This window comes from Suricata suricatta, chromosome 3 (assembly GCF_006229205.1).
Source record: "Suricata suricatta isolate VVHF042 chromosome 3, meerkat_22Aug2017_6uvM2_HiC, whole genome shotgun sequence".
In the NCBI taxonomy this organism is placed as follows: Eukaryota; Metazoa; Chordata; class Mammalia; order Carnivora; family Herpestidae; genus Suricata; species Suricata suricatta.
Genome location: NC_043702.1, coordinates 128,737,819 through 128,765,008, shown reverse-complemented (window position 1 = coordinate 128,765,008; position 27,190 = coordinate 128,737,819). Strand labels below are relative to the sequence as shown.

Sequence of the window (27,190 nt, the reverse complement as noted above, 5' to 3'; positions counted from 1 at the left end):
GGCGGGGCCGGGCCGCCGGGAAGCCCTCCCTCCGAGTAGCGGAGGTGACTGGTCGGGCGGGGGGCGGGAGACGCTCTGTCCCACGCTCTCCCTGTGCTCGGTGGTTTAAAGATGGCGGCGGCGTTGGGGGCGCGGAGCCGCGGGAGGAGGAAGGGGAAGGAGAATCTGTGAGTCGCCGAGAGGCAGCGCAGCGGCTGCTGTGAGGAGTCCGCGTGCGGAGCTGCCGGCAGCCCGACCTCCGGGGCCGGAGCCTAGACTGGGACCCGGAGAGGCCGGAGCAGCGCCGGGAGCCTGAGGCCGGAGCCGAGGAGGAATGTGACCTGGGGTCGGCGGGGGCGCGGGAGTACGCGAGCGCAGGGATGGGGCAGCAGGTGGGCCGCGTCGGGGAGGCTCCGGGGCTTCAGCAGCCGCAGCCTCGCGGGATCCGGGGCAGCAGTGCAGCCAGGCCCTCCGGCCGCAGGCGGGACCTGGCGGGGCGCACCACAGAGGCCGGCTTCAATATCTTCACCCAGCATGGTGAGTGTGTCTGGGAGACGGCGTGAGGGCGTGGGGGAGGCCGGGGGTGGATTTGGGGCGGGGTGGGAGGCAGACAGGCAGCTCTAGGGGGTCGAGGGGTGGCGGGGTGCCTGAGAGTGGGGGCGGAATCCGCTGCCATCTGGGCCAGTCACGGGAGGCGAGTCACACCCCTCCCCCCTCCCGTCTCCAGCCTGGCTGGCAGCTCCTGGGGGCGGAGAAGGAAAGAGAAGTGGTCTTAGGGACCGTGGATGGACTGTCCTCTATCTTGGGACACTGTGTGGCTCGGTGAAGACGGTGGATAGTAGCTCTAGGGGAGGGAAGGATGCTGGGAGGTGTGAGCTCAATCCAGTAGGTGTTAGTGTAAATCGGTCGTTAGCGAAGGGAATGGGTTGTGCCTCAAAGGATTTGGAAATAGGAACTGAATCTCAGGAGATAGTGGTGTATAAGGTATATGTACGTATAAGTCTAAGAGCAGTGTCAGAATAGTGAGCAGTGACCTGAAATACTCTTCCCTGACAAAGATAAGGGTAGTATCTCAGTACTTTTGAATTCTCCACCTTCCCCACCCCGGCCCCATACTGGAAATGAAGGGCTTTGCTAGACTGTCCTATGTTGGGCTCTTTTGGGTAGCATACAATTCTGAGAGCTGCCAGGGATTAAAGGTTGGTTGTTATGGTTAGGACTTTGGATGTGAACAGGAGTTTTCTTCCTTGTTCATACCTGCGTGCATATATCCTGTGCCTAGTCTGGAACCTATTACTTTGGTCTCATTATCCAGGTATTTTTAGAATGGCTGTCTCCCAATTCTTTTGATCATACCCTCTTATCAATAAAAGAGCATATACTCCAGGAACTTATGTACTTATTAATTATACATGGACTTGTTCTGCTGTACCAATGTTATGTAACTTATAAATGCAACCAGAAATGGAATGTAAGAAAGGATGAGGTGAAAAGCCAAGTATAATGAGAATTCTAATATTTTCCGCCCCCCCCGCAGCCCAGTGGAGCCTTTTGCATTTCCTCTGAGCTGCCCCCACACCACTTTTGAGACCACTTTTCTAGAGGAAGGAAGAGTGCTGAAGGGGGAAAAACAAAATTCGAGCTTCATGGGGTGACCATGAGCTACCACAAGGCCTTAGGCTGAAGAGGTAGATGTGACATGGATAGATGTGACAAGGACTGCATAGTTGAGATTGGTTTGAGAGGTTGGAGTTTCACTAAGGAGGCATATAGAAAATAATAAAGGATCAAAGAGACAGGGTGTCTAAATGTAGGGAAGAGGAGGAAGAAACGAAGTGGGACTGTTAGTTAGAAATGGATTTTGGAGGAAATAATAGCATGCATAGCAGTATGCAAAGAAGGGCTGAGCCCGGGAGCTGTGGCTGCTTGCTGCGCTGTGTTGCAGAACGTTGGGTTTGGGGTTTGTGAGTACGCTGAGTTTTTTCCTCAGTGAAGGAGATATAAATTATTTTGGTCCATTCAGGTGTTACATGTCTACTGCTAAAAATGTGAGTCAGCTTCTCTTCCAGGTATATGAACGTTTTTATGAAGGCACTATATATGAGTTAGTCTTTATTGAAATCACTTTATAAAACACAGGAGGAAAGAATGGATGAGTAGTTTTCAAGGAAGATCATCCAAGTAGCCTCGTTTTGTGGGAAGTGTTAGTAGGCATTAAACTTGGGCCAGTAGGCAATAGTGATTCCCTTCCTGTGGCATCTTACTGAGGACAGAAACTTTTCAGAGAAGGAGGAATGTCATGAAGAATGGAATGGGAAGAGATTTTGAAGGATGGAGAGGACTTGCATCTATGGATCAAGAAAAGGAGGACAGGTTGGGCAGGAGAAAAGACTTGAGCATGAACAATGGGAATTAACGTAATTTGTTGAGGGGATAGTGAGGAGATATTGGTTTGGAGTGAAGCAAGTCCTCCAGGAGTGACTCTTAGAGCACGAATTCCAAGAATCAGGTTCTGGTCCTGGCTCCACCTGGCTGGCTGTGTGACGTACTCACTTACCATCTTTGGCTTTCTTTATCTGCAAAATGTGGGACTGAATGATTGCTAAGGTACCTTCTGACTCTTAAGAGTTTATGATTGGGGTGCCTGGGTGGCTCAGTTGGCTAAGCGTCCGGCTTCGGCTCACGTCATGATCTCACAGTTCGTGGGTTTGAGCCCCGCGTAGGGCTCTGTCTGACAGCTCAGAGCCTGGAGCTTGCTTCAGATTCTGTGTCTCCCTCTCTCTCTGTGCCTCCCGTGTTCACACTGTGTCTCTCTGTCTCTCAAAAATAAATGTTAAAAAAAAAGTTTATGATTCTGTTGGAAGCAGCGGGAAGAAAGCTTTGAGTATGTTTGATTAGGCCTGGGTAATGGAAATGGTGGCAGAGGAGTTGATACCAGTTTACCCGATTGGCTAATTCATAGACTATATCAATAAGCCCAAATGTGAAATGTTGAATGACTGGCCTTACATGGAGACAGTGGGAAGGAGAGGGGGGTAAGTTGGAGGGATATTTCATTCATTCAATAAACAAAAGTTTTTTTGAGTACCTATTATGTGACTGCGTTCTGGGATGTTTCTGTGAGCATAACAAGAGTCCCTGTCCTTGTAGAACTTAAAGGACTTCATGATTCAGTGTGGAGGATGAAAGAGAAATCACTTTGGAATATTTATAAAGGGCATGAACTCTGGGATCATTCTGCCTGGATTTGAAACCTGGCTCAGCTGCTTCTTATATGTGTGACCCTGGGGAGGTTATTTAATGTTTTTGTGTTTTGGATTCTCCATTTGTAAAATGGGGATAAGATCACCTAGTAATAATAGTATCTAGGTTAAGTTAGTTAATACATGTAGTGCATGATACATGGTAAGAGCTAAATATGTGTTAGCTGCTGCCATTACTACTGTTACTGTAAAAATAGGGGTGAGTCAAAGACTGTAAGGTTTTGAAATTGGCTGAGATGACGATTATTGACAAGTTTGGAAGTTAGAAGCTAATCGAAAGGATGGGAATAGGGTAGATTTGTTGCCAAAATCTAGTATGAAAAGAATGTCATTAGCAAATAATATAGGAAAGAAAGGTGAAGTGAGTACTGTTTCTAGACAGATCAGTGTGTTTTTTTTTTAAATAGTTTATTGTCAAATTGGTTTCCATATAGCACCCAGTGCTCTTCCCCACAAGTGCCCTCCTCCATCACTACCACCTCTTCCCCACCCCCTTCCCCTTCAACCCTCAGTTCATTTTCAGTATTCAGTAGTCTCTCAGGTTTTGCGTCCCTCTCTCTCCCCAACTCTCTTTCCCTCTTCCCCTCTCCCTGGTCCTCCATTAGGTTTCTCCTGTTCTCCTGTTAGACCTGTGAGTTAGATCAGTGTTTATGTAGATCAGAGTTTCTCAGCCTTGGCAGTGTCGACATTTTAGGGTAGATGGTTTTTTGTTGTGGGGGGCAGTCATATGCGTTGTAAGACATTTGGCAGCATCCTGGCCTCTACTTGCTAGATGCCAGTAGCAACCCTGGCACCCAGTTGGGACAACCAGAAATGTTTCCAGAATGTGACACATTCTGAATTGAATCAGTAAACGAATCAGATTCAGAAGCTCTTCAATTTATCATTTGACATTTACACAAAAAATTTGGATCCTGGAACTAATGTACAAATAGCAATCTTGAGTTTCAGTATTGAGATATTAGAGATATTAGCATATAATTTCATATATGAAGGTTAGGTCTGGCAGGCTATTGAGTTTACATGTTGGTTTAAAGGTAGATCAAATGTTGTTTGTAGGTAATCATTAAAAATGTACAGACATAGAAATGGCTTATCAGAGTCCATGATTTTTTTTTTGTACAAAGAAATATTTTGTTTAAAATGAGAATGGTATTTTTGTTGTTTTTTTCTTTATTGTTAATGTATGGGTAAGTGGTTTTAATAATTTACCTTGCCAAAAGTGATTTTTATGAAAATAATTTAGAAGGAATAAAAATAATAAGACTGTTTTTGTGTGAAAGGTGTGAATGATATATGACCTTTGAACTCTTGGACCTTTTTGGTGAGCTGATGTTTTGTGACTAGTAATGTGGGGTTGAATACTTGTCTTTTTAATATCTGACACACCTTGCAACAGTTGAGTGATTTCATTTCAGCTTTACTTTTCTCATTTGCATAAAATACTATTAAAATTAATAAAAAAATTTAAAAATTTAAAATAAAATAAATTATCAAAACTTAAATTGTGAAGTTTTGAATAATACAATTTTTTTCTTAAATCAAACTCATTATTTTAAGTGAATTGATTTATTTATTGGACCTGTACTTCCTGTTTTAATCTTTGCAGAATGAAAGATGTAGGCACCCCAGGTTGAAAATGATACTGTAGAAAGAATAGGAGGGCTGTTAAAAAGGAATTGTAATTGCGGTGGCTTAGTCACTGATTTCTTTTGGGGGGGGGGGTACTGGTGCCTTTTTTTTTTTTTTTTTTTTTTTTTAAAGAAATCTCAATACCCTTCATGGGGCTTAAAGTCATGACCCTCAGATAAAGAGTTGCATGCTCCAGGGTACCTAGATGGCTCAGTTGGTTAAGCATCAGACTCTTGATTTTGGCTCTGTTCATGATCTCGCTGTTCCTGAGATTGAACCTAGCCTTTGGGATTCTTTTTCTGCCTCACCCCGACTTACACGCTCTCTCTCAAAATAAATAAATAAACATAAAAAAACAAAACAGTTGCATGCTCTTCTGACTCAGCCAGCCAGGTGCCCACTGTAGTCACTGATTCTTGAGGGAACCAACCTTTTCAAAAGAAATAAACTGTTAAATTTTTATTAATCTCCAAATCTGTGGAAGTTACAGATCCATAACTGTGACTGTGCTTATAGCAAAGTGACAAAATAAGTTGTGATACAAATTCTGTTCTCATAGCCCAATTGACAGTAAGGTCCCAGGTAAATTATGAAGTCTGAAGTTACTTCCTATTTTATTTTTTTAAGTTTATTTATTTTTGAAAGAGAGAGGACACAAGCAGGGCTGGTGGAGAGGGAGAGAGAGAGAGAGAGAGAGAGAGAGAGAGAGAGAGAGAGAGAGATGCAGAGATGCAGAATCTGAAGCAGGCTCCAGGCTCTGAGCTGTCAGCACAGAGCCTGACAAGGGACTTGAACTCAGAAACCGCAAGTTCATGACTTGAGCCAAAGTCAAACACTTAACTGAGTGAGCCACCAAACACTCCAGTCTGAAGTTCCTTCTTAAACGTCTTCAGCATGCTTAAAAAGAAAGCAGAAGCCAAACAAAAGAAAAACCAGCATCTTGCCCCCTCCAACTCCCTTTTAATGTTGTTTTCCCCCCTCCTGTTCATTCTTTATCTAATCGGAAATGATGATAATTATCTTTGTGTAGTTTTAGAGTTTATGAAGACATCTTTATCTCATTTGATCTTTACAGCTACTCTGAAATAGGTGGGAGCAGGTATTGATCTTCCCATTTTACACATGATGAAGAGTTAAAAGAATTAAATGACTTCCTAAGGTCACAGAGCTGTTAAGTTATGTGACTGAACCTCAAGCCTTTGCCTCCAAATCTTTGTTCTAGTGTAGAGATTTAGAGAACGTGGGTTTTAGAATTAGAATTGGATTCGAGTCTTATGTCTGACGTTATTAGTAAAGTGTTTACAGATCCCAGCCTTCTAAAATTATGTGCTAAGTACTCAATAAGTAACGGTGTTGTTATTTACCTCCAGATGGTTGTGGAGATTATATGAGTTGTATGTGAAGATGTTTTGTAAACTATGTAAAACATTGCTCTTGTCTTTTTTTTTTCTCTTGTTATCTTGAGGGTATGCTAAAGTGATTTTAAGTCGCTGTTTTCTTTCTGCAAGGTCTTTTTCCACCCCACCCCCTAGTGACTCTTGATTATTAAAGAACTTTCAGGAAGCATCAAAAACAGGGAAATTTTGGGGACCTGAAATCACATTAGGCCTTCCTTTCTCTGAAAGTAAATATTATCCTCTTCCCCTCCACTCCCTCTCATTTGAATATAGTTCACACACAGCTTTGCTAACTTTGAAAACTAATTTTCAGGTGTACAACATAGTGATTCAACAGTTTTAAACGTGATGCTATGCTCACCACAAGTAAAGCTCCCATCTGTCACCATATAGTACCATTAGAATACCAGTGAATATATTCCCTATGCTGTGTTTTTTATTCCTGTGACTTACTGCATGACTGGAACCTGGGTCTCCCACTGTCCTTCACCAGGAAATCTCTCCTCCTAGTTCTCTTTAAAGGTGTGATTCTACTTTTTGTTTGTTCATTTGTTTTTTAGATTCCACATATAAGTGAAATCATGTGGTATTTGTTTTTCTTTGACTTCTTTCATTTAGCATAATACCCACTAGGCCTGTCCATGTTGTCGCAAATGACAAGCTCTTTTCTTTAAAGGCTGAATAATGTTCTGTTGTGTGTGTATGTGTGTGTAATATATATATATGTGTACATATGTATATACACTCCCCCCACGTATTTATCCATTTATCTATTGATAGACACTTAGGTTGCTTCTGTTTCTTGGCTATTATAAATAATGCTGCCGTAAATATCGGGGTATGTATGTATTTTTGAATTACTGTTTTAAATGTTATCCTCTTAGGATGATTTGTCTTAGGGGCTGGTTCTCAGAGAACGCACAGTCCATGGTTCTTTTTCACTCACTATTTTCTTAGGGATGTTTTTTCTTCAGAGAAATTGAACCAGAAACACAGGCCAATGCAAATGTAATGTTTAGGTAGACCTCTCCAAAACTGGCACATTTGTTTGCTGGTTAATATTTAATGACTTAGCATAATGTAACCTCTTTCATCTGATATCCTTTGAGACTTTTTTGTGCCTCCCTGTATTATTTTTACCTTTGGTTACAAAGTTTCTTATTAAAAGCATGTTTTAGTAGGACTTTTATATTGATTTTGTGAGTCAGATGGGCTTTTTGTCATATAATATACATGAAATTTCAAAATACTTAAGAATGTCAACCTTATTAATATTAACAGATTGCTTCTGGAATAGGTAAATTTGGAATTTCACTGTAGAACAGATGTTCTCAAACTTTAGTTTGTGGAGTTTGATAAAACACAGGTTGCTGGGTCCTGTCCCCAGTGGTTCCGATTCAGGTCTGAGGTGGGGTTTAAGAATTTGCATTTCTGACTAATTTCTCGATGTTGCTGATGCTACCTGTTGAGGGCCACACTTTAGGAACTGTGAGAACACTTTGGGTCATGTGAGATTAAGCATAGTAATGGATCAAGGTTATTTATTCAAAGATTGTCAGGTGAGTCAGAAAACGTCGTGTATTGACTCTGCTTTACTTAAAACTGGTTCAAAAGTCCATTTGTTCCAAGTTGAGTGTCCATATGCAAGCGTCCACTGTCTTTTGCCATTTTTGGTGGCAGGGGGACAGGTCTTTCTGCTTTGGCCTCAACTTTTTTTAACTTCTCTGCGTTCATAGGTTAGAGGACTATTAAGAGATGCACATTTGAAAGAACCTAGAGTATGAGGGAAAAGAGAGGTAGGGCACAAGGTTCTGCTGACAGATTGAGGGTAAGCCTCCGTTACTGGAAGAAGTGGTGAAGAGTTTCTATACTTCTTGAGTGTGGTGTGCCAGGCATGTTCTAAGTACTTAATATTGGTTTTTTTCATTTAAACCCATAAAACCCTGCTTGCCCAGTTGAAAAAGTTTAGAGACCAAGAGATTGTGTGTGTGTGTGTGTGTGTGTGTGTGTGTGTGTGTGTGCGCGCGCGCGCTTGGGTGCAGAGATTTTTAGGCTTTTTAAATCTCTCTCTTGAGACCAGTGGTGAGGTTTTCAGAATGTTAGGCCAGAGTTAGATCTGTATACTCTGTGGCTACGGATTGAGACTTGGATATTATAGTCTAACAAAGGGAGCAATAGGCACTCATGCTATTTGGAATCTCATGATAATGTTAAACTATGATTCTAACTTCTAGACTTAGTGTTATTAATATTTCATACTTAACTTATACGTTAAATTATGTAAAATATAAAAATTTATATTAAATACATGTCATATATGTGTTTAATTTTATACTTTCCCCCTCTGATTACAACTCTCTTCTCTTGGCTTTTTAGAAATTAAGAAGATTTAACAGTATCAGTGATAGCATATTGGAGGAATGCAGTAAGCCATGTTTCTCTATGAATGTGGAAAAGAGTATAAAATATTGGTCATATATAAGTTCTAATATTTATAGCAGATTTATTAAACCATACTGGAAGTTCTTTAAAAAACTACTGGCTGACAATATTGTGTGCCAATTGCATAAATACTTGTGTAAATGACTCTTAAGTTCTAAGATACTAGGTTGTAAGAATTCTTTGTATACTTCACACACAGTACCTGCCACATTGTAGATGTTCTTGAATAATTGTGGAACAATTTTTCTTTACTTATTCTACATTCTTTTATATATTTTTATAATAGTCATTGTCAGTGAAAAACATTTTAAGTGACAGTATATCTAATTAGTAATACTTTTGCTGATAAAACTATGTAGGTAACTATTTTTTCTCTGTATCCACATACACTCCTACATATATAGAGTATCTATATGTAAGAGCTAATATGCTAGGGTGTTGGAGTCTAAACAAATAATTTTAGGAGTGTATTATCTTACAGAATGTTAATGTTATAAATGAAGTACTCCAGTGTTCTGGTACTGGAATCTGTATAGCCACTTAAAGTCATATCAAAAAAATTTTTTTAATGTGTTTTATTTATTTTTGAGAGAGAGAGAGAGAGAGAGAGAGAGAGAGAGACAGAGCATGAGCAGGGACCGAGCAGAGAGAGAGGGAGACACAGAATCTGAAGCAGCTCCAGGCTCCAAACTTGTCAGCATAGAGCCTGATGCAGGACTCCAACTCATGGACTACAACAACATGACTAGAGCTAAAGTCGAATGCTCAACCGACTGAGCCACTCAGGCTCCCCTAAAGTCATATATTTAGTTTATAGTTAGAATATGCAATTTATAAGGAGACTTTTTTTCCCCCTTTGTAGGTAATATGTCAGAATTAAGAAAAAAATTTTAATTTAATCCTCCAGAGTACTTTAAAGTTTCTTTATTCAATTTGTGGTTATTATACTAATTAGAACAATTTCTCAGTATTGTTTGTGCTTGAATTTCCACTCAAATACATAGGTTGCTACACATTAAATATTAATACCATGCCAACTTTAATATTGGTTGCTAAAAACCTAGGAAACTATACTCAGTTCTCCCCCACCCCTTTGCTTCACGTGAATGTGCGGAGTCTGTGGTAGGGGGACTGCCGGCTTCTCCACAGTGGACTCTGCCAGGATTGGTTTTTGATCCAGCAGAACACAAAGCTCAGCAGGCCCAGGCGATTTATATTCCCTGCTTTGCTTTCCAAGGAGAGGGAGGGTTTAGAAATCTTTCCCTTGAGGTGGTCAAGGTCAAAGAAAATGATCTGTGGCTTAATATATTATACAGTATGTATGCATACAATTTGTTAACATGTTCCTCTCTCTATGCTAATTCCAGCAAATTAAAATAACAATATTGAGTTAGGACTAAAGATTGCTACTTAGCATTTTGTGGTTCTAGATAATTACTAAGGAAACATTTTGCTAAAACTAGTGGTGCTAACAGGCAGAGTTAGTATCACCCATCTGTTTCTTACAGGAAAGAAAGGATACATGAAGGCTTTTGTTACAGTAGCTTTCTTTTATTAATTTTGAAATTTGTATATTTTAATTGTATAAAAATTTGTGAAGAGATAGCTCAGTGTAAAAAACCCAAATCCATTCAGAAGCATAGGGACAAGACATGAAAGTCACCTTTGATATTCGTGCCCGTGTCCTATATCCCCTTGTTGGAGGTCACCAATGTTTGGTGTGATATGTATTTTCCCAGAACTTCCTATATATTTACATATATGAATATATATAAATAGTTCGCTTGCCATTTTATAAATTGCATTGTACTATGTGAATTTTTTTTGCCCAAATTTGCTTTTTGTACTTAATTTCTCTGGAAGACCCTTCTATACCATATATGTAGATTTTTCATTCTTTTCTGTTTTTTTAAGTGCTTTAAAAAATTTAAAGTTTATTTATTTTTGAGAGAGAGAGAGAGTAAGCAGAGGAGGGGCAGAGAGAGAGGGATAGAGAATCTCAGGCAGGCTCTGTGTTGTCGGTGCGGAATCCAAGTGGGGCTCGAACTCACGAACTGTGAGCTGATGGCCTGAGCAGAAATCAAGAGTTGGGCACTTAACCAACTGACCCACCCAGGCATCACTTCCTCATTCTTCTCAACAGCTCTATAGTGTTCCATACTTTAGATATATCTCTTAGCATTTTATTTGGATACTTATCATTTAAAAAAATTATTTTACATTTATTTATTTTTGAGAGATAGAGTGAGACAGAGCGTGAGTGGGGAGGGGGCAGAGAGAAGAGGAGACACAGAATCTGAAACGGGCTGCAGGCTCTGAGTAAACATTCAGCACAGAGCCCAACGTGGGCTCTGTTGAACCCAGGTTGAACCCAGGAACTGTGAGATCGTGACCTGAACTGAAGTCGAACACTTAACCGACTGAGCCACCCAGGTGCCCCAACTAATCATTATTTTATAGGGGAATATTTGTTGACAAGATTATTAAAGATTTCTTTATTTTTCTTTTGGTATTTTTTCTCCTTCTGTTACCAATTTTGAATCTATGTGAAATATTCATTCATTCATTCATTGATGGTTGTTGGAACCAATAGTTTTCCATTCTACTTATACTAACAAGTGAATAGTTCATTGATTCCCACTGCTTTGAAGAGTCATATTTCTCATATTTTAGATTCTCAAACATACACAGATCTTTGAGAAATTCTCTCCATGATTTCACTCATATTCCTGCCCCTTGTTTTATATATTATTTTAATTATAATAATTTGATTTTAAGCTTAAAGTTTATATGTTTATCTGGGTAGCTCCCCATTATTGTGTTCGTTTTCAAAACTTATTTGGATGTTATTGCATATTATGTCCTTCAAAGATCATTAGGATTAAATTGTTAAGATTTAGAGTTCTCAATGGGATTTTGATAAGGATTGTATTAATGGTTAATTTGCAGGCAAACTGACATTGTTGCATTATTGTGTATTTAATTCCAAGAACAGTGTCCTATTGTCTTTAAGTAAAAAATGTCTTTAAAATTTTTTTATTTTCTTAATGTTTTTGGACATTTCTTGTTAGGCTTATTTGTAGGCCTTTTATAATTTTTGTTGTAATTGTAAGTGTAATTTTTCTGCATAACATTTCCTAATTGTTTATTACTAGTAACTAGGAAGACTAGTGATTTTTGTTTAAAAAAATTTTTTTTAACATTTATTTATTTTTGAGAGACAGAGACAGAGCATGAAACAGGGTAGAGGCAGAGAAAGAGAGAGACACAGAATCGGAAGCAGGCTCCAGGCTCTAAGCTGTCAGCACTGAGGCTGACACGGGGCTCGAACCCATGAACTGTAAGATCATGACCTGAGCCAAAGTCGGATGCTCAACCGACTGAGCCACCCAGGTGCCCCAAGACTAGTGATTTTTGTATGTTAATCTTGGGTCTGGTTGCCTTACTATAGTTACAGTACATTGAGTAACTTTTTTTTTTTTAATGTTATTTTAGAGAGTATGTGAGCTGGACAGAGGGGTAGAGGGATGGCGGGGGGGGGGGGGGGGGGAGAGAAAGAGAATCCCAAGCAGGCTTTGCACTGTCAGTGCACAGGTGTCCCTTAAAGTTTATTTATTTATTTAAATTTTAATGTTTGTTTATTTTTCAGAGAGAAAAAAGAGAGAGACAGACAGCACGAGCAGGGGAGGGGCAGAGAGAGAGAGGGAGACACAGAATAAAGCAGGCTTCTGGCACTGAGCTGTCTGCACAGAGCCCAATGCAGGGCTCAGACTCACCGACTATGAGATCATGATTTGAGCTGAAGTTGGATGCTTAACCGACCAAGCCACCCAGGTGCCCCAAAATTTATTTATTTTGAGGAGGGGGGTAGGGAGAGGGAGAGACAAAATCCCAAGTAGGCTTCGTGCTGTCAGCACAGCGCCCAGTGTGGGACTTAAACTCCCTAACTATGAGATCATGACCCAAGCTGAAATCAGGAGTCAGATGCTTAACTGTTCCAGCCACGCAGGTGCCCCATGCCCATTTTTAATAGAATTTTTTGTGCTATTGGGTTGTATAAAATTCTTCCTTTTAAAGCTAAAGAGCTTGATAGGTAGATCTTTGAGAAGTCTGTCTTAAAGCATTATTTCTGAATTTTTATATAATATACTACTTATATCTTTAGATTTTAGTTTTCTTGCTAGTTTAGGAAGTTTTGACTATTTTTCTGGTTTTCACATTATTTGTTTTCTCTATTTCCTCTGAGGTCCTTATATTTATATACTAGTATTCATTAATCTTTTTTCTATGTATACCTGACCATTGGTTTTTATTATTATAACATTTCACTGAATTTCTAATTTACTTATTTACTAATTTATTAGTGTTGAACTAATTAGTGTTGAACTTGTTGAATTGTTTAGTTAGCAGTTTTCTGTGAGTGATATGTGTGAGTGGGACTCTTGGTTAAAAGTAATTAGAGCCTCCAGATTATATAATCTATAGAAAATTTATATGGGGATAGTGGAGGCTCAAGGTCAGGAATGCAGCTAGGCTGGCCTAGACAAAGGACGTGGAAGGTTGCTAGAAATTCTGGAAATATTTATTTTCTGTCTTTTGTTTTAGCTATTTGCTCACTTGATTTTCATTCATTTCATATCGCACTTCCCATTATTTTTAATGTCTTTTCTGATCAAGAAGATGGTTGATAGTAAACTTTCATTTCTTAGTCTCAGTTTCAAATTCTTATGTCAGTCATTGTGATTGGTGCTCAGATCACCTTTAACAGGGTTTCTCAGGCTCCATAATACTGACATTTAGGCTGGCTGTTTTTTGTTGTTGTGGGGCTGGCTTGTGCCTTGTAGGATGTTTAGCAGTATCTCTGGTTCCTACTAAATGTCAGTAGCACTCACCTTCTAATTTTGATAACCAAAAAATGTCTGTAGATACTGCCAGTATTTTCTTGGGGGCAAAATTGCCCCTGGTTGAGAACCACTGACCTAGAATGTATTTGGCTATTGTGGGCATACCACTGTGTGAGAAGGACTTTCCAGGAGAGGCATTGTGAGCTAGATAGGTACTCAAGAGGCCTGATAAATATTTTTAGTTTTTTTGTAGCAACTATAAATTTAGTGTTGTTTTCCATTATTGTTAGGCATTCCTTTTAAAAGTACTTTTAAAGTATTTAGTATTAACATGTTTCTTATTAAAATCTTCAACTGGGGAACACCTGGATGGCTCAGTGGGTTAAGTGTCAGACTCTTGGTTTTGGCTCAGGTCATGATCTCACAGTGTGTAACTTTGAGCCTTGAGGCAGTCTCTGTGCTGACAGTGCAGAGCCTGCTTGGGATTCTCTCTCCTTCTCTCTTTGTGTCCCTACCCTGCTCATGATCTCTCTCTTTCTCACCCTCTCTCTCAGGAAAATAAATGAAAAAGTAAATCTTCACGTGGAATTGTAGAGCTTGCCATTTTTGGTCATTTCTCTGACTTTCAATTTCTCAATTTCCTGGTGATTTTTCTTTTCCCTGAGAGTGTGGGTATATGTATGAGGGTGTTGGTATAAGATAAAATTTATGATTTTGGTAGCCAGACAGATGTAGGTATGAAAATTTAGAACTGGCAGAGACCTTAGAAATCCTGTATTCTAATACACTTGATTTACAGATGGGTAAAAATCAAGAGATGAGGCAAATTGATTGTGGACAGATAGTTTAGCAGTAGAGCACAGAAAGTTTTAAGTCTAACTTATTTTTCTAGGTATTTTTTGTTGGCATTTATTTTTTGCTTTTGGTATTGTTATTCGCATAATATTTAGCATTTGTATGCCAAACTCTGATGCAAGAATCTTTAATTTAACCTTAATCCAGTAAATGATGAAAATGGGTCTCAAAATAAATGGCATGTCTAACCCAAAAATTATGCTCTTAAGCGTTTTGCTTTAATAGTAGCATAGTAGCATTGGGATAGAATTGGGTGCTTATGTGCCAAATGGTTTATTCTACTATCTCATTTAATCCTCAAAACAACCCCAAGAAAAGTAAATAAGCCAATTAAAAATGGGCAGAAGACATGAACAGAAATTTCTCCAAAGAGGACATCCAGATGGCCAACAAACACATGAAAAGATGCTCAACATCACTTACCATCAGGGAAATGCAAGTGAAGACCACAACACCTGTCAGAATGGCTAAAATCAAAAACACAAGAAACAGGTATTGGTGAGGATGTGGAGGAAAAAATCCTCATGCACTATTGGTGGGAATACAAACTGCTGCAGCTACTGTGGAAAACCATATGAAAGTTCCTCAGAAAGGTAAAAATAGAACTACCCAGTGATCCAGTAATTGGACTACTGGGTGTTTACCCGAAGAATACAAAAACACTAATTCAAAGGAATACATATACCCCTATGCTTATTGAAGCATTATTTACAATAGCCAAATCATGGAAGCAGCCCAAGTGTCCATCGATAGATGAATGGATGAAGAAGTTTATACACACACACACACACACACACACACACACATTGGAATATTATTCAGTCATAAAAAATAATGAAGTCTTGCCTTTTGCAACCACATGGATGGAGTTAGGGAGTATTATGCTAAGTGAAATAAGTCAGAGTAAGACAAATAGCATATGATTTCATGCATAAGTGTACTTTAGGAAACAAGACAAATGAACAGAGGAAAAAAATCAAATTAAGGAACAGTCTATAAATATAGACAACAAACTGGTGGTTACCAGAAGGACATGGGTAGGGGGGATGGTGAAATGAGTGATGGGAATTAAAGAGTACACTATCATGATGAGCCCTTAGTAATGTACAGAATCGTGGAGTCACTATAAGTGCATCTGAAACTAATATAACTAACACTGTATGTTAGCTGGAATTATATATACTGGAATTGAAAAACAAAAAGTATATAATACATGAAAAATAAACCCTGAAAGCTATACATACTTAATAGTTTTAACTATGATGAAGATGATATTTAGTTGAGTTAGTGAGATTAAGTCTCCTTTAAGATCACAGAGCTCATAGGAAGCAGAGCTTGGGTTAAGTTTTGTGGTTTTCCCAATTCTCTTGCACCTAGTGGGAGATATCGTGTACTCCTGCTCTACTGTCTTCCTAAAGCCCTCATGGTAATGTAATGGAAGGAAAAAGAAAATATAATATGTATAATTCACTTAATAACAGTGAATATTACCATTTTGTTCATTTTGAGACTAACCTTTATATACTGTTTTTCTCAGATATTTTTTAGAATTGATTTTGGAAGAAATATTAACAAAAGAAAGCTAGATAATTACTATTAGCAGGAAAATATTTCTTTAAAAAACTTATATTTAAAGGGTATCTTGCTCTCAGTTGGAAGAGCAGGAGACTCTTGGTCTCAGAGTCATGAGTTTGAGCCCCACATTGGGTGTAGAGATTACTTAAAATGAATAAATTAAAGTTTAATATATACATTATGAGATTCTCTCTCTCTCTATATATATACACACATATATATGTGTGTACTCTGATCTCTTGCTTTCTGATCTTGAGTTAAACAGATTTTTTACACTTGGAATTCTTTTTTTAAAATATAATTTATTGTCAAATTGGTTTCCATACAACACCCAGTGCTCATCCCAACATGTGCCCTCCTCAGTGCCCATCACTCACTTTCCCCTCTCCTCCATCCCCTATCAACCCTCAGTTCTCATTATTTGAGGGCCTCTTATGGGTTGCTTCCCTCCCTCTCTGTAACTTTTTTCCCCCCTTCGCCTCCCCCATGGTCTTCTGTTAAGTTTCTTAAGATCCACATATGAGTGAAAACATATGGTATCTGTCTTTCTCTGACTTATTTCACTTAGCTCAATACCCTCCAGTTCCTTCCACGTTGCTACAAATGGCCAGATTTCATTATTTCTCATTGCTATGTAGTATTCCATTGTATATATAAACCACATCTTCTTGATCCATTTGTCAGTTGATGGACATTTAGGCTCTTTCCATGATTTGGCTGTTGTTGACAGTGCTGCTATGAACATTGGGGTACATGTGCCCCTATGAATCAGCACTTCTGTATCCCTTGGGTAAATTCCTAGCAGTACTATTGCTGGGTCATAGGAGAGTTCTATTTTAAATTTTTTGAGGAATCTCCACACGGTTTTCCAGCACGGTTGTACCAGTTTGCATTCCCACCAACATACACTTGAAATTCTTGAAGCATTTGGGTTTTCTAGTTGAGTGCTTTCATTTTTAAACATCTGTCAGAGCTGCAACCATTTATAAGTTAATATAAATGCAGTTTATAGCATAGGATTCTGGTGTTAAACTATGTGGGTTTAGAGCCTAGATTAAATTTGTGATTTTGGTATCTAACATAGATATGAGAAATTTACAACTGAAAGAAACCTTAGAAATTAAGTATTTCTGGGCCAGTTACTTATTTTCTGTGTGTTTCTTCATCTGTGAGATAGTCATATTAATAGTACGTACCTTACAGAGTTGTTGTGAAAATTATTACATGTAAAATTCCCAGAGAGTGCATAGTAGATGATAAAAGTGCTCAAAGTGATTGAAAAGCCACAAAGTGATAGAAAAGCAGCTTAAAAATATGTAACATTTTTATTGGTTAATAGATTTGAGTTTCCAAAGTTCTAAATATATTTAGTGTTTAAACATATAGTATTTAGGCTTGTTCTGTGCCTAGCTTTAATTACCAGATTTCAGTGCTTCTGGATATATAGAGAAGCATAATGTGTAGTTTTATTCTGTTTTGATAAAATTATTACATTATAATTGGATTTTTTTTCTGATTGGATATTTCTAGCACTTAGGTAAATCATAATCTTTCCTCTTTCACAAAGGGCACTTGGAAACCATCTTAAAGTACTTTTTTTATATTATATAGATAGAAAAGCTAGGCGAAGGTGCTGTAAGAGAAAAAGGAATGGCGAACTGATGGAGCTAACTCCATAAGGCGGTGGAAGGGAGTGTTGTGTGTGTGTGTGTGTGTGTGTGTGTGTGTGTGTGTGTGTGTGTGTACGCTGGCGATCATGACACTCCCTAGATAGGATTCATTAGCTGGGCCTCATGGAAACTGGAGCTGGTGAGCAATTAGAAATTAAGACTGCATACTCCATCTTTCCCCTTCAGAAGCTGCAAGGTTTTGGCATCTTTTTTTTTTTTGCTGTGTACATCTGTTCGGGTTTCCTTTCTTCCAGCTGGCTTTCTCAGGTTTAGCTTGTATATGGAGTGTAATGGCTGTTTGGCTTCTCTTTATTGTGAAAAGTCTCAATATATTCTTTTGGCATATATCCCTGCTGCTAAATGACTCAAGTCTTTCTCTTTTAAAATTTAAATCATTTGTCTATTTATTGAATGGTCAGTACCTTTACATCTTTTAAAATTCATTTGGTACAGAAGTATTTCTGCCACTTCCTTTCCCATGGCCACCCAGATTTTGGCAGCCCATTCACCCGTTTCTTGTGTATACTTCCAGAGATGTAGAGAGTGTGGGTGTGCACATGCACACACACGCCTATATATCTCCCCCGTCCTTGTTTTTTCTTTAAGATCCATTGAAGCATATTATATGCACTGTTCTGCATCTTGCCTTTTTCACTTAATGTATCTTAGAAATTTGTCATGTTAGCAAATAAATAAGAACTTGCTTTTTTTTTTTTAATGCATAGCATTTCATTGTGGGAATGAATTTTATATTTAGGTTGTTTTCAAACAGTGAAAAACCTTATGTTTCATTTCAAACGTTAATGTAGCATAGAATAAATGCCTTGAAATGCTGACAAGGAAGGATATGGAGATTTCAAAATAATTAGTGAATAAACTATCTTTTATGCACCTTTTTGTATAGTAAAATGCTGTGTATAGGTAATTCTATTTCTGAATTTTCTGTTCTGCTGATTTGCCTAAATATGCACTGATATCATGTTGTTTTAATTTTGGTACTTTGTAAAAATTTTTTTAATTAAAAAATTTTTACATTTATGTATTATTGAGAGACAAAGAGAGACAGAGCACAAATGGGCGAGAGGCAGAGAGAGAAGGAAACACAGATTCCAAAGCAGGCTCCAGGCTCTGAGCAAGCTGTCAGCACAGAGCCCGACAAGGGGCCTGAACCCATGAACCATGAGATCATGACCTGAGCTGTAGTCAGATGCTCAACCAACTGAGCCACCCAGCCACCCCTAATTTTGGTACTTTTTATAATGTGCAGGATAGCATGGTGGCTAAGAATATGGACTTGTACTAAACTGCCTTGCTTTGAAATCTTGTCTTTACCACTTCCTCAGCCTTATGACCTTTGCCCAGTTGCTTAAAATCTGTAATTTAATGTCCTTATTTGTAAATTGGAGATGATGATAATACCTATCAAATAAGGGTGTTAGGAAGATTCAGTGTGTTTGTTTATATAAAGTGCTTAGTGTTGACGTATAATCCTCATTATTTTTTATTTTCAGAATATTCGTGGCTATTCTTGCTTGCCTGTTTTTTTACATTAACTTTACAATCATTTGGTCTGTCTGGTTAGGATAGACTAGGTTATGGGTTGGTGACAATAGCCCCCTCCCCATGTCAGTGGAATAACACATTAAAGGTCTGGCACTCACATTACATGTTCAGAGTGTATTTGTGTGTATGTTGGAGGGGCTTGGCAGGAGGTGTGAGAAGAGCTATGCCCATCTTTTGTCATCAGAAACCCAGACTGATAGTCTTCCACTATCATTCTGGAATGCTGGCAGATGCCATTTCAGGGGGAAAGGGAATGGGAAATCAAGTACTAGTGGAAACTTTAAAAGTTGGAAGAAACATACATCACTTCTGCGTATGTTTTTTTGGCCGAACAAGTTGTATGCCTAAAGTCATGTCAAGGGGATGGGAAAGGTGCAGTTTTGCCATTCACCTAGAAAGGCAGCTAGAAATACTTGATGGAGAGCAGTAATGACTACCATAGTTTGCTTTATGGCTTGCTATATATATATTAACTCTGCGTAACACGCTAATCCCCCCATGCCCGCCCTTAGCCCAAATTCCTATCTAGTAACTGTGTTGAGTTCAAATTCTAGAATCTCTGAGTGACGTTCAGAGTCTGTTAGATTCAGAGGTGATTCATCTTGGTCCAGACAGGTGTCAGGGAAACAGGTCAGTTAGCTGGTCTATTAAAAAAGCATCCTATTAGTATTTTCTCAGGCTCCTTGGTAGGTGGTAGGAGTAGAAATGTAAAGGGAACTTCTACTTTAACTCCATCTACTATCCGTATTATTTGACTTTCTCTTTTACAGTGAGTGAGTATTTCATAAAGAGAGATGTTAACACAACCTACCATAAAAATATTCTCTTATTTTGTATTCATAATGATTAAAACATGTATAATAAGTGGTGTGGCCCGAGCTGAAATGTAACATAAGACTCTAACCCACTGTGCTTTCTAGTATACCAAGATGCTCCTTTTTTTTTTTGTTAAAAAACATTTATTTTTTTCTTTTATAATTTATTGTCAAGTTGGTTTCCATATAACACCCAGTGCTTATCCCAACAAGTGCCCTCCTCCATGCCCATCACTCCTTTTCCCCCTCCCTCACCCCATCAACTTTGCTGTTTTTAAAAAATATAATTTATTGTCAAATTCGTTTCCATACAACAGCCCGTGCTTATCCCAACCAGGATGCTTCTTTTAGTGCATAGGCTTCTGTATATAGCTTTCTAAAAACAATGTAAGTGTAGTTTTTGTTGTTTGCAATGAACATTGAAGAAAAAAAAGCTGTATATTTTGAAGAGTATGATTTTTGGAAAAATAACTCAAGTGAAGAATGATCTAAGAAAGTTGCCTTGAGGACCTCAGTGAGAGAGCGTGCAGTTTCTACTAATGGGATAATAGTGTGAGAAAACTGGTTTCTCACCTAAAGATCTCTCCTGGAGGATTTAGCTTTATTTATTTTTCACTGAGTTTTAAGGGACAGCTTCCAAAGCCACCAGAAGACTGACCAAGTGTAATATGTTTGTATCTTATTATTTGTCCAAGTGTAGCATATTTATTAAGTATAAATCCCTTCCTTCATCTTTTAAACTAGAAAAAAAGAAAAAAGCCATTTATTTACTGTTTATTTCTTTAAAGGGAAAGGAAAAATAATTTTTTGTTATTACAAAAGCATATATTTTATTACATGAGAAAAAGTACATAAAAAAAAGTAAAAACAAAACAAACCCCAAAAGCCTCATTCCTATTTGGAGGTAACAATCATTAAAGTTTTGGTATGTATCCTTTTCAATCCTCTTTTATGCATATAATTTGTATTCTTTTTAAAAAAATTTTTAATGTTTATTTATTCTTGAAAGAAAGAGAGAGAATAAGGGGAAGGGCAGAGAGAGAGAGGGAGACAGAGAACCAGGAGCAGGCTCCAGGCTTCAGGCTCCAGGGTCTAGGCAGTCAGCACAGAGCCTGATGCAGGGCTCGAACTCACAAACCATGAGATCATGACCCAAGCTGAAGTCAGACTCTTGACTGACTGAGCCACCCAGGCGCCCCATATAATTTGTATTCTTAACCAAAATTCATACATGCAATTTTTGTTACTTTTTTCACTTTACACTTGACCCTTGAATAATGTGGGGGTTAGGGGTACCAATTGCCCTGCAGTTGAAAATCCATGTATAACTTTGACTTCCCCCAAAATTAACTACTAATAGCCTACTGTTGACCAGAAGCGTTACTGATTTGAGATAACATTGATGGACCTAGAGGGTGTTATGCTAAGTGAAATAAGTCACACTGAGAAAGATAAATCATATTATTTTACTCAATGTGGAGTGTAAAAACCAAAAGAAATGAACAAACAAGAAGCAGAATCAGACTTATAAACACAGAGAACAATCTGATGGTTGCCAGAATGGAGGGGAGAAGGGAGCACGGTCAAAATGGGTGAAGGGGAGTGGAAGGTACTACTCCCAGTTATGGAATAAATAATTACTGGAATAAAAGGCACAGCATAGAGAATATAGTCAACGATAATGTAATAGTGTTACATGGTGACAAGTAGTAGCTATGCTTGTGAGCGCAGCATAATGTATAGACTTGTAAAATCACTGTGTTGTGCACCTGAGACTAACATTGTGCTCTAACTATACTCCAAAATTGAAATAAGGAAAATATATTTACAGTACTGTGCTATATTTATTGAAAAGAATCCATATATGAGTGCATCTATGCAGTTCAATCCCGTGTGGTTCAAGGGGGTCAACAGTATATATTTTGAACCTTATAAATCTTAAAGAAGAAAGAGTTTTTTGGGGGCTGCTTTAGGACTTTTGTATTTACTTCTCACACTATTTAACATTCACACTTTTGTCTTAACAATTTTTATTGTTATCCCTGTTTCCTCAGTTAAGTTCCTTGGAGGCTTCTGTATCCTTCATTCTGCTGAGCTCATATTTTTATTTAAGGACAGGACTTATATTAATGGAAGAGATTGTAGGGAAACAAGTAGAAGACGTTTCAGCAATTATTGCAGGGTACAGATCAATCACTAATTCACTTATAGTCCAGCATTGTTCAATTTGCTGACATAACCAAATAAGTACAGATTTGTCAGCATATATTTTAAATCCTTTCCTCTTTTTTGAGCCAGAGTAGAATATTCCTGTGATTATAAATTTTTACATGACCCTTTGAACAGAACACATTTAGTCTGAGGCATTAACTCTTTTGAAAATGAAATGTGGAGGAGGACAGCAAGGTTATATTCCATTTCTTTTAAATGTCATGAGTTTAATTTAAGAAGAAGGAAGCGTGGGTTTACTGTCTAGTTTTTAGGTGGTGATTTATAAAGAATATCACCCCCACAATGTTAACAGCTAATTTATAAATGTGCATATTAACTGGTAATATGTAGAAATCTTAGGGGACTGAGGCCTACTTAAAAATTTTTTAAGGATATTAACAGTTATTCTGTCACAGTATAGATGATCAATAATACATATTAAATTGCATCAAATGATGTATATCCCAGTGTGCAAAGGATTATTTATTTAAATCTTTAAAGGACTCTTTCCCCTCCCCCAGATAGAGAATTTAAGCATACCATAGTGTGTGGCTTTTATTTTATTTTATTTTTTACATAGTATATGATTTTATTTATATGCAATATACATTCTGACAAATACAGAGAAATAGAAAGCAGATTTGTGGTTGTCAGGGGCTAGGTTGGGGACAAAAGAATTGGAAAGTAATGGATAGACGGTTTCTTTTAGGGGTGATAAAAATGTTTGGAGCTAGATAGAGGTGATGGTTTTACAACATTGTGAATATACAGTAAATGCTACATTTACATTTAAAAGTGGTTAAAATGGTAAATTTTATGTATATTTTAGCACAACAAACATATTTGTCCCAGAATTGCTATTTAATGCAACTACAATTAAAAATTCAAAATATTGAACTCCTTACATTTTCTGGAATTATCTACCAGTTATAGATAGTTCACATGACTTACTTGACTAAAATCAACTTTAAGGAAACTTCAGTCTGTTGAAATCTGTGCCTATATCAATGAAAATATGCCAAAATCATTCATTATTTTAGTCCAAATGATTCATTGTTATCCATAGTTCACCTGTCTCTTTCTCTGCCATTATAATAACTAAACTGATGGCCTTCTTCTTTAAGAAGGGCAGTTTTTTATTAGATACTGAAAATCTAAATATTTGATAAAGTTAAATTTTTCTTTTTTTTGTCTTTTGCCATATTTCACTTTTTATTTTATTTTATTTTTTTAGTAGTTTATTGTCAAATTAGTTTCCATACAACACCCAGTGCTCTTCCCCACAAGTGCCTTCCTCCATCACCACCACTTCTTTTCCCCCCTCCGCCTTCAACCCTCAGTTTGTTTTCAGTATTCAACAGTCTCTCAAGTTTTGTGTCCCTCTCTCTCCCCAACTCTCTATCCCTCTTCCCCTCCCCCTGGTCCTCCATTAGGTTTCTCCTGTTCTCCTGTTAGACCTATGAGTGCAAACATATGGTATCTGTCCTTCTCTGCCTGACTTATTTCGCTTAGCATGACACCCTCGAGGTCCATCCACTTTCCTACAAATGGCCAGATTTCTTTCTCATTGCCATGTAATACTCCATTGTATATGTATACCACATCTTCTTCATCCACTCATCAGGTGATGGACACTTAGGCTCTTTCCATGTTTTGGCTATTGTTGAAAGTGCTGCTATGAACATTGGGGTACATGTGCCCCTGTGCGTCAGCACTTCTGTATCCCTTGGGTAAATCCCTAGCAGGGCTATTGCTGGGTCATAAGAGAGTTCTATGGATAGTTTTTTGAGGAACCTCCGCACTGTTTTCCAGAGTGGCTGCACCAGTTTAAATTCTCACCAGCAGTGTAGGAGGGTGCCCGTCTCTCCACACCCTCGCCAGCATCTATAGACTCTTGATTTGTTCATTTTAGCCACTCTGACTGGTGTGAGGTGGTATCTCAGTGTGGTTTTGATTTGTGTTTCCCCGATGATGAGTGATGTTGAGCATCATTTCATGTGCCTGTAGGCCATCTGGATGTCCTCTTTGGAGAAGTGTCTGTTTATGTCTTCTGTCCATTTCTTCACTGGGTTATTTGTTTTGTGGGTATGGAGTTTGGTGAGTTCCTTGTAGATTTTGGATACTAGCCCTTTATCTGATATGTCATTTGCAACTATCTTTTCCCATTCTGTTGGTTGCCTATTCATTTTCTTGATTGTTTTCTTTGCAGTGCAGAAGCTTTTTATCTTGGTGAGGTCCCAAGAGTAGTTTTGCTTTCATTTCCCTTGCCTTTGGGGATGTGTCGAGTATCTTGGGCAGAAGTGGCTGATAAGTTAGAAAAAGAACCATAAAATCTCAGAAAAGGAAATCTTGGTTAAAATGACGAGAAATGGGGACCCATTTTGTATAGCAAATACAGATTGCCAAAAACAAAACAAAAAAACCAAAATGTTTTATTTCTAAAGGGAACATCTCAGTTGTGCAGAAAAAGAGTTACCTAGTAGGCCTGATACTCATATCCTTAGAACTGCCTGCTTACAAGGTTAACTCTTGGCTGATGTTTGGGAACCTGGATCTTAGGAGGGTTCCATCATTCCCATAACAGTGGCTCACTGGGCCTAAACTGATTATACAACGTGGTTTATGTGAAACACCTGATTTCCATCGAGGCATCTGGAATTTTGGTACATGGTAGGCAAAGGATGCAAGCCTGACCAGCCTCCAAGAAAAATCTTGCCAAATCTCTGATGACCTTACCTTGTACACAACATTTTATGCGTGTTGTTTTAATTCAATGCTGGAGGAATTAAGTGTGTTTTGTGTGACTGCCTTGGGAAAAGACCTTGTGTCTCATTTCCTCTAGACTTTGTCCCATCTGCCTTTTCTCTTTGCTGCTTTTGCTTTATATCCTTTTGCTTTAATAATGTAGAGAGTCCTCTGAATCTGCCTAATGAATCATTGCAACTGGAGGTGGAATGGGACCACCCCTCCTCGACACAACAGTGGATTGAGTAAATTTATAGCTGGAGTCACCATGCTCATATAAAGCCAGTAGACACAGAAGTATCCAATAGGTAGATGACTTTTCTTTTGATTTAAGTTGTGTTTAAAATGGGTAGTAGATTGAATAAGTGAAACTAAAAGTAAGTTTGGGATCTGTAGGAAAGAGAAAAAATCTCTTAATTTGTGACTGAGAAACTTCTCTCTAAGGTTCTGTTTTTGTGAAACTGGATATTGGGGTTGGGCTGCCTGCTAGGTTTCTGAACTGTATGGAACTATGTTATTCTGAACAGAGAACTGAAAATGGCAGATGGAACTCCAGAACACACTGTTGATGGAGAAGGACATAGTTTTGGAATGAGGCAGATTTGGGTTAGAATCCCAGTGTAGGGGCCCCTGGGTGGCCCAGTGGGTTAAGCATCTGACTTGGGCTCGATCATGATCTCACAGTTCGTGAGTTCGAGCCTTGTGTCAGGCTCTGTGCTGACTTCTCAGAGCCTGGAGCCTGCTTCAGATTCTGTCTCCCTCTCTTTCTGCCCCTCTTCTGCTTGCACTCTCTCTCTCTCTCTCAAAAATAAATATGGGCGCCTGGGTGGCTCAGTCGGATGAGTGTCCGACTTTAGCTCAGGTCATGTTCTTGCAATTCCTGGGTTTGAGCTCCGCATCGGGCTCTGTGCTGACAGCTCAGAGCCTGGAGCCTGCTTCAGATTCTGTGTCTCCCTCTTTCTATGCCCCTCCCCGCTCATGCTCTCTCTTTCTTTCTTAAAATAAATAAACATTAAATAATTAATAAATTAAGAAAAAAAGAATTCTGATTTAACTGTGATTGAGCTTATTTTATTTCCTTATTATAAAATGAGGATAATACCTGCTGTCTAGGGTGGTTTGAGAATTATATAAGATAATGTATATAAAGTTCCTACCATTGTGTCTTATACTTAATGACTAAAAAATTGTTAGTATTTATTTTTCTGATCTTCATGATATAAAGAGATTGGAAAAGTTTAAAGGGGAAAAAGAGAAGGTGAAGTTTGTTTCTCTTTTTATTGGTTTGATGTGAGGTTGTGTAGGAAGGTTCGGAAAGAAGAGGAAGTTTTAGACACTTAGAAGTTTAAAGCTTAGAGCATTAAGTTTTAGAAAATGGAACTTTTCTTGATTTAATTTAAGAGCTATGAATATTTTAAGAACTAAGAATATTGAGTGGGCACCAGGTGATGTATCTAACTTTTAAAATACTGTATTATACACATGAAACTATAGTAGAACGCTGTATGTTAACTAAGTGGAATTAAAATAAAAACTTAAAAAAAAAAACCCCTAAGAATATTGTAAGAACAAAATCAAGAAGAGGGTGGGGAGCATACAAAGTTTATGTATGTTTTCCATACCTTCTGGTGAAGTTGTCGTGAATTAGCTGGTGGTTTTGCGTTAGTATGTTTTAGTAACTGAACACATCTAACATCTATTCTCTTATCATGAATAGTTCCAGGTAATGGACGACTTGAATTAATTTATGGGCATATTATCATATTAGAATTTTTAGAATCAGTGTTTGGAAGGATAGTGGATTTTATTTTTATTTTTAAGGTTTACTTATTTTGAGAGAGAGCATTTCTCTCTCTCTATCTCTCTCCCTCTCTCACTCACAAACCCCCCCCCCCAACATGTACGTACTAAGAGCAGGGGAGGGGCAGAGAAAGAATCCGAAGCAGGCTCTGTGCTGACGCAGGGCTTGATCCCATGAACCTTGAGTCAGTATCAGGAGTTGGACACTTAACTGAGCCATCCAGACAGATCAAGATAATGGCATTTTAAAACAGGATTGTGTAATTCTATTGTGTGTGTTTTTTAAAAAATAACTTTTAGAGGTGCCTGGCTAGCTCAGTTGGTAGAACATGTGACTCTTGATATCCGGGTCATGAGTTCAAGCCTTACATTGGTGGATATAGCTTACTTTAAAAGTAA

The 27,190-nt window shown here is 38.3% G+C and overlaps 1 protein-coding gene across 4 annotated transcripts in view; it reads left to right on the top strand.

Moving 5' to 3' along the window:
* Window positions 1-124: 124 nt before the first annotated feature.
* The window catches only part of ABL2 (ABL proto-oncogene 2, non-receptor tyrosine kinase), a 110,715-nt gene continuing 83,649 nt past the window's right edge, over window positions 125-27,190 (top strand). For all 4 annotated transcript variants that reach the window (XM_029935151.1, XM_029935146.1, XM_029935148.1 and 1 more), the window contains exon 1: window positions 125-516. In XM_029935151.1, the coding sequence (XP_029791011.1) occupies window positions 360-516 (157 nt within the window). In that variant the 5' untranslated portion in view covers window positions 125-359. The remainder of the gene's footprint in view (window positions 517-27,190) is intronic.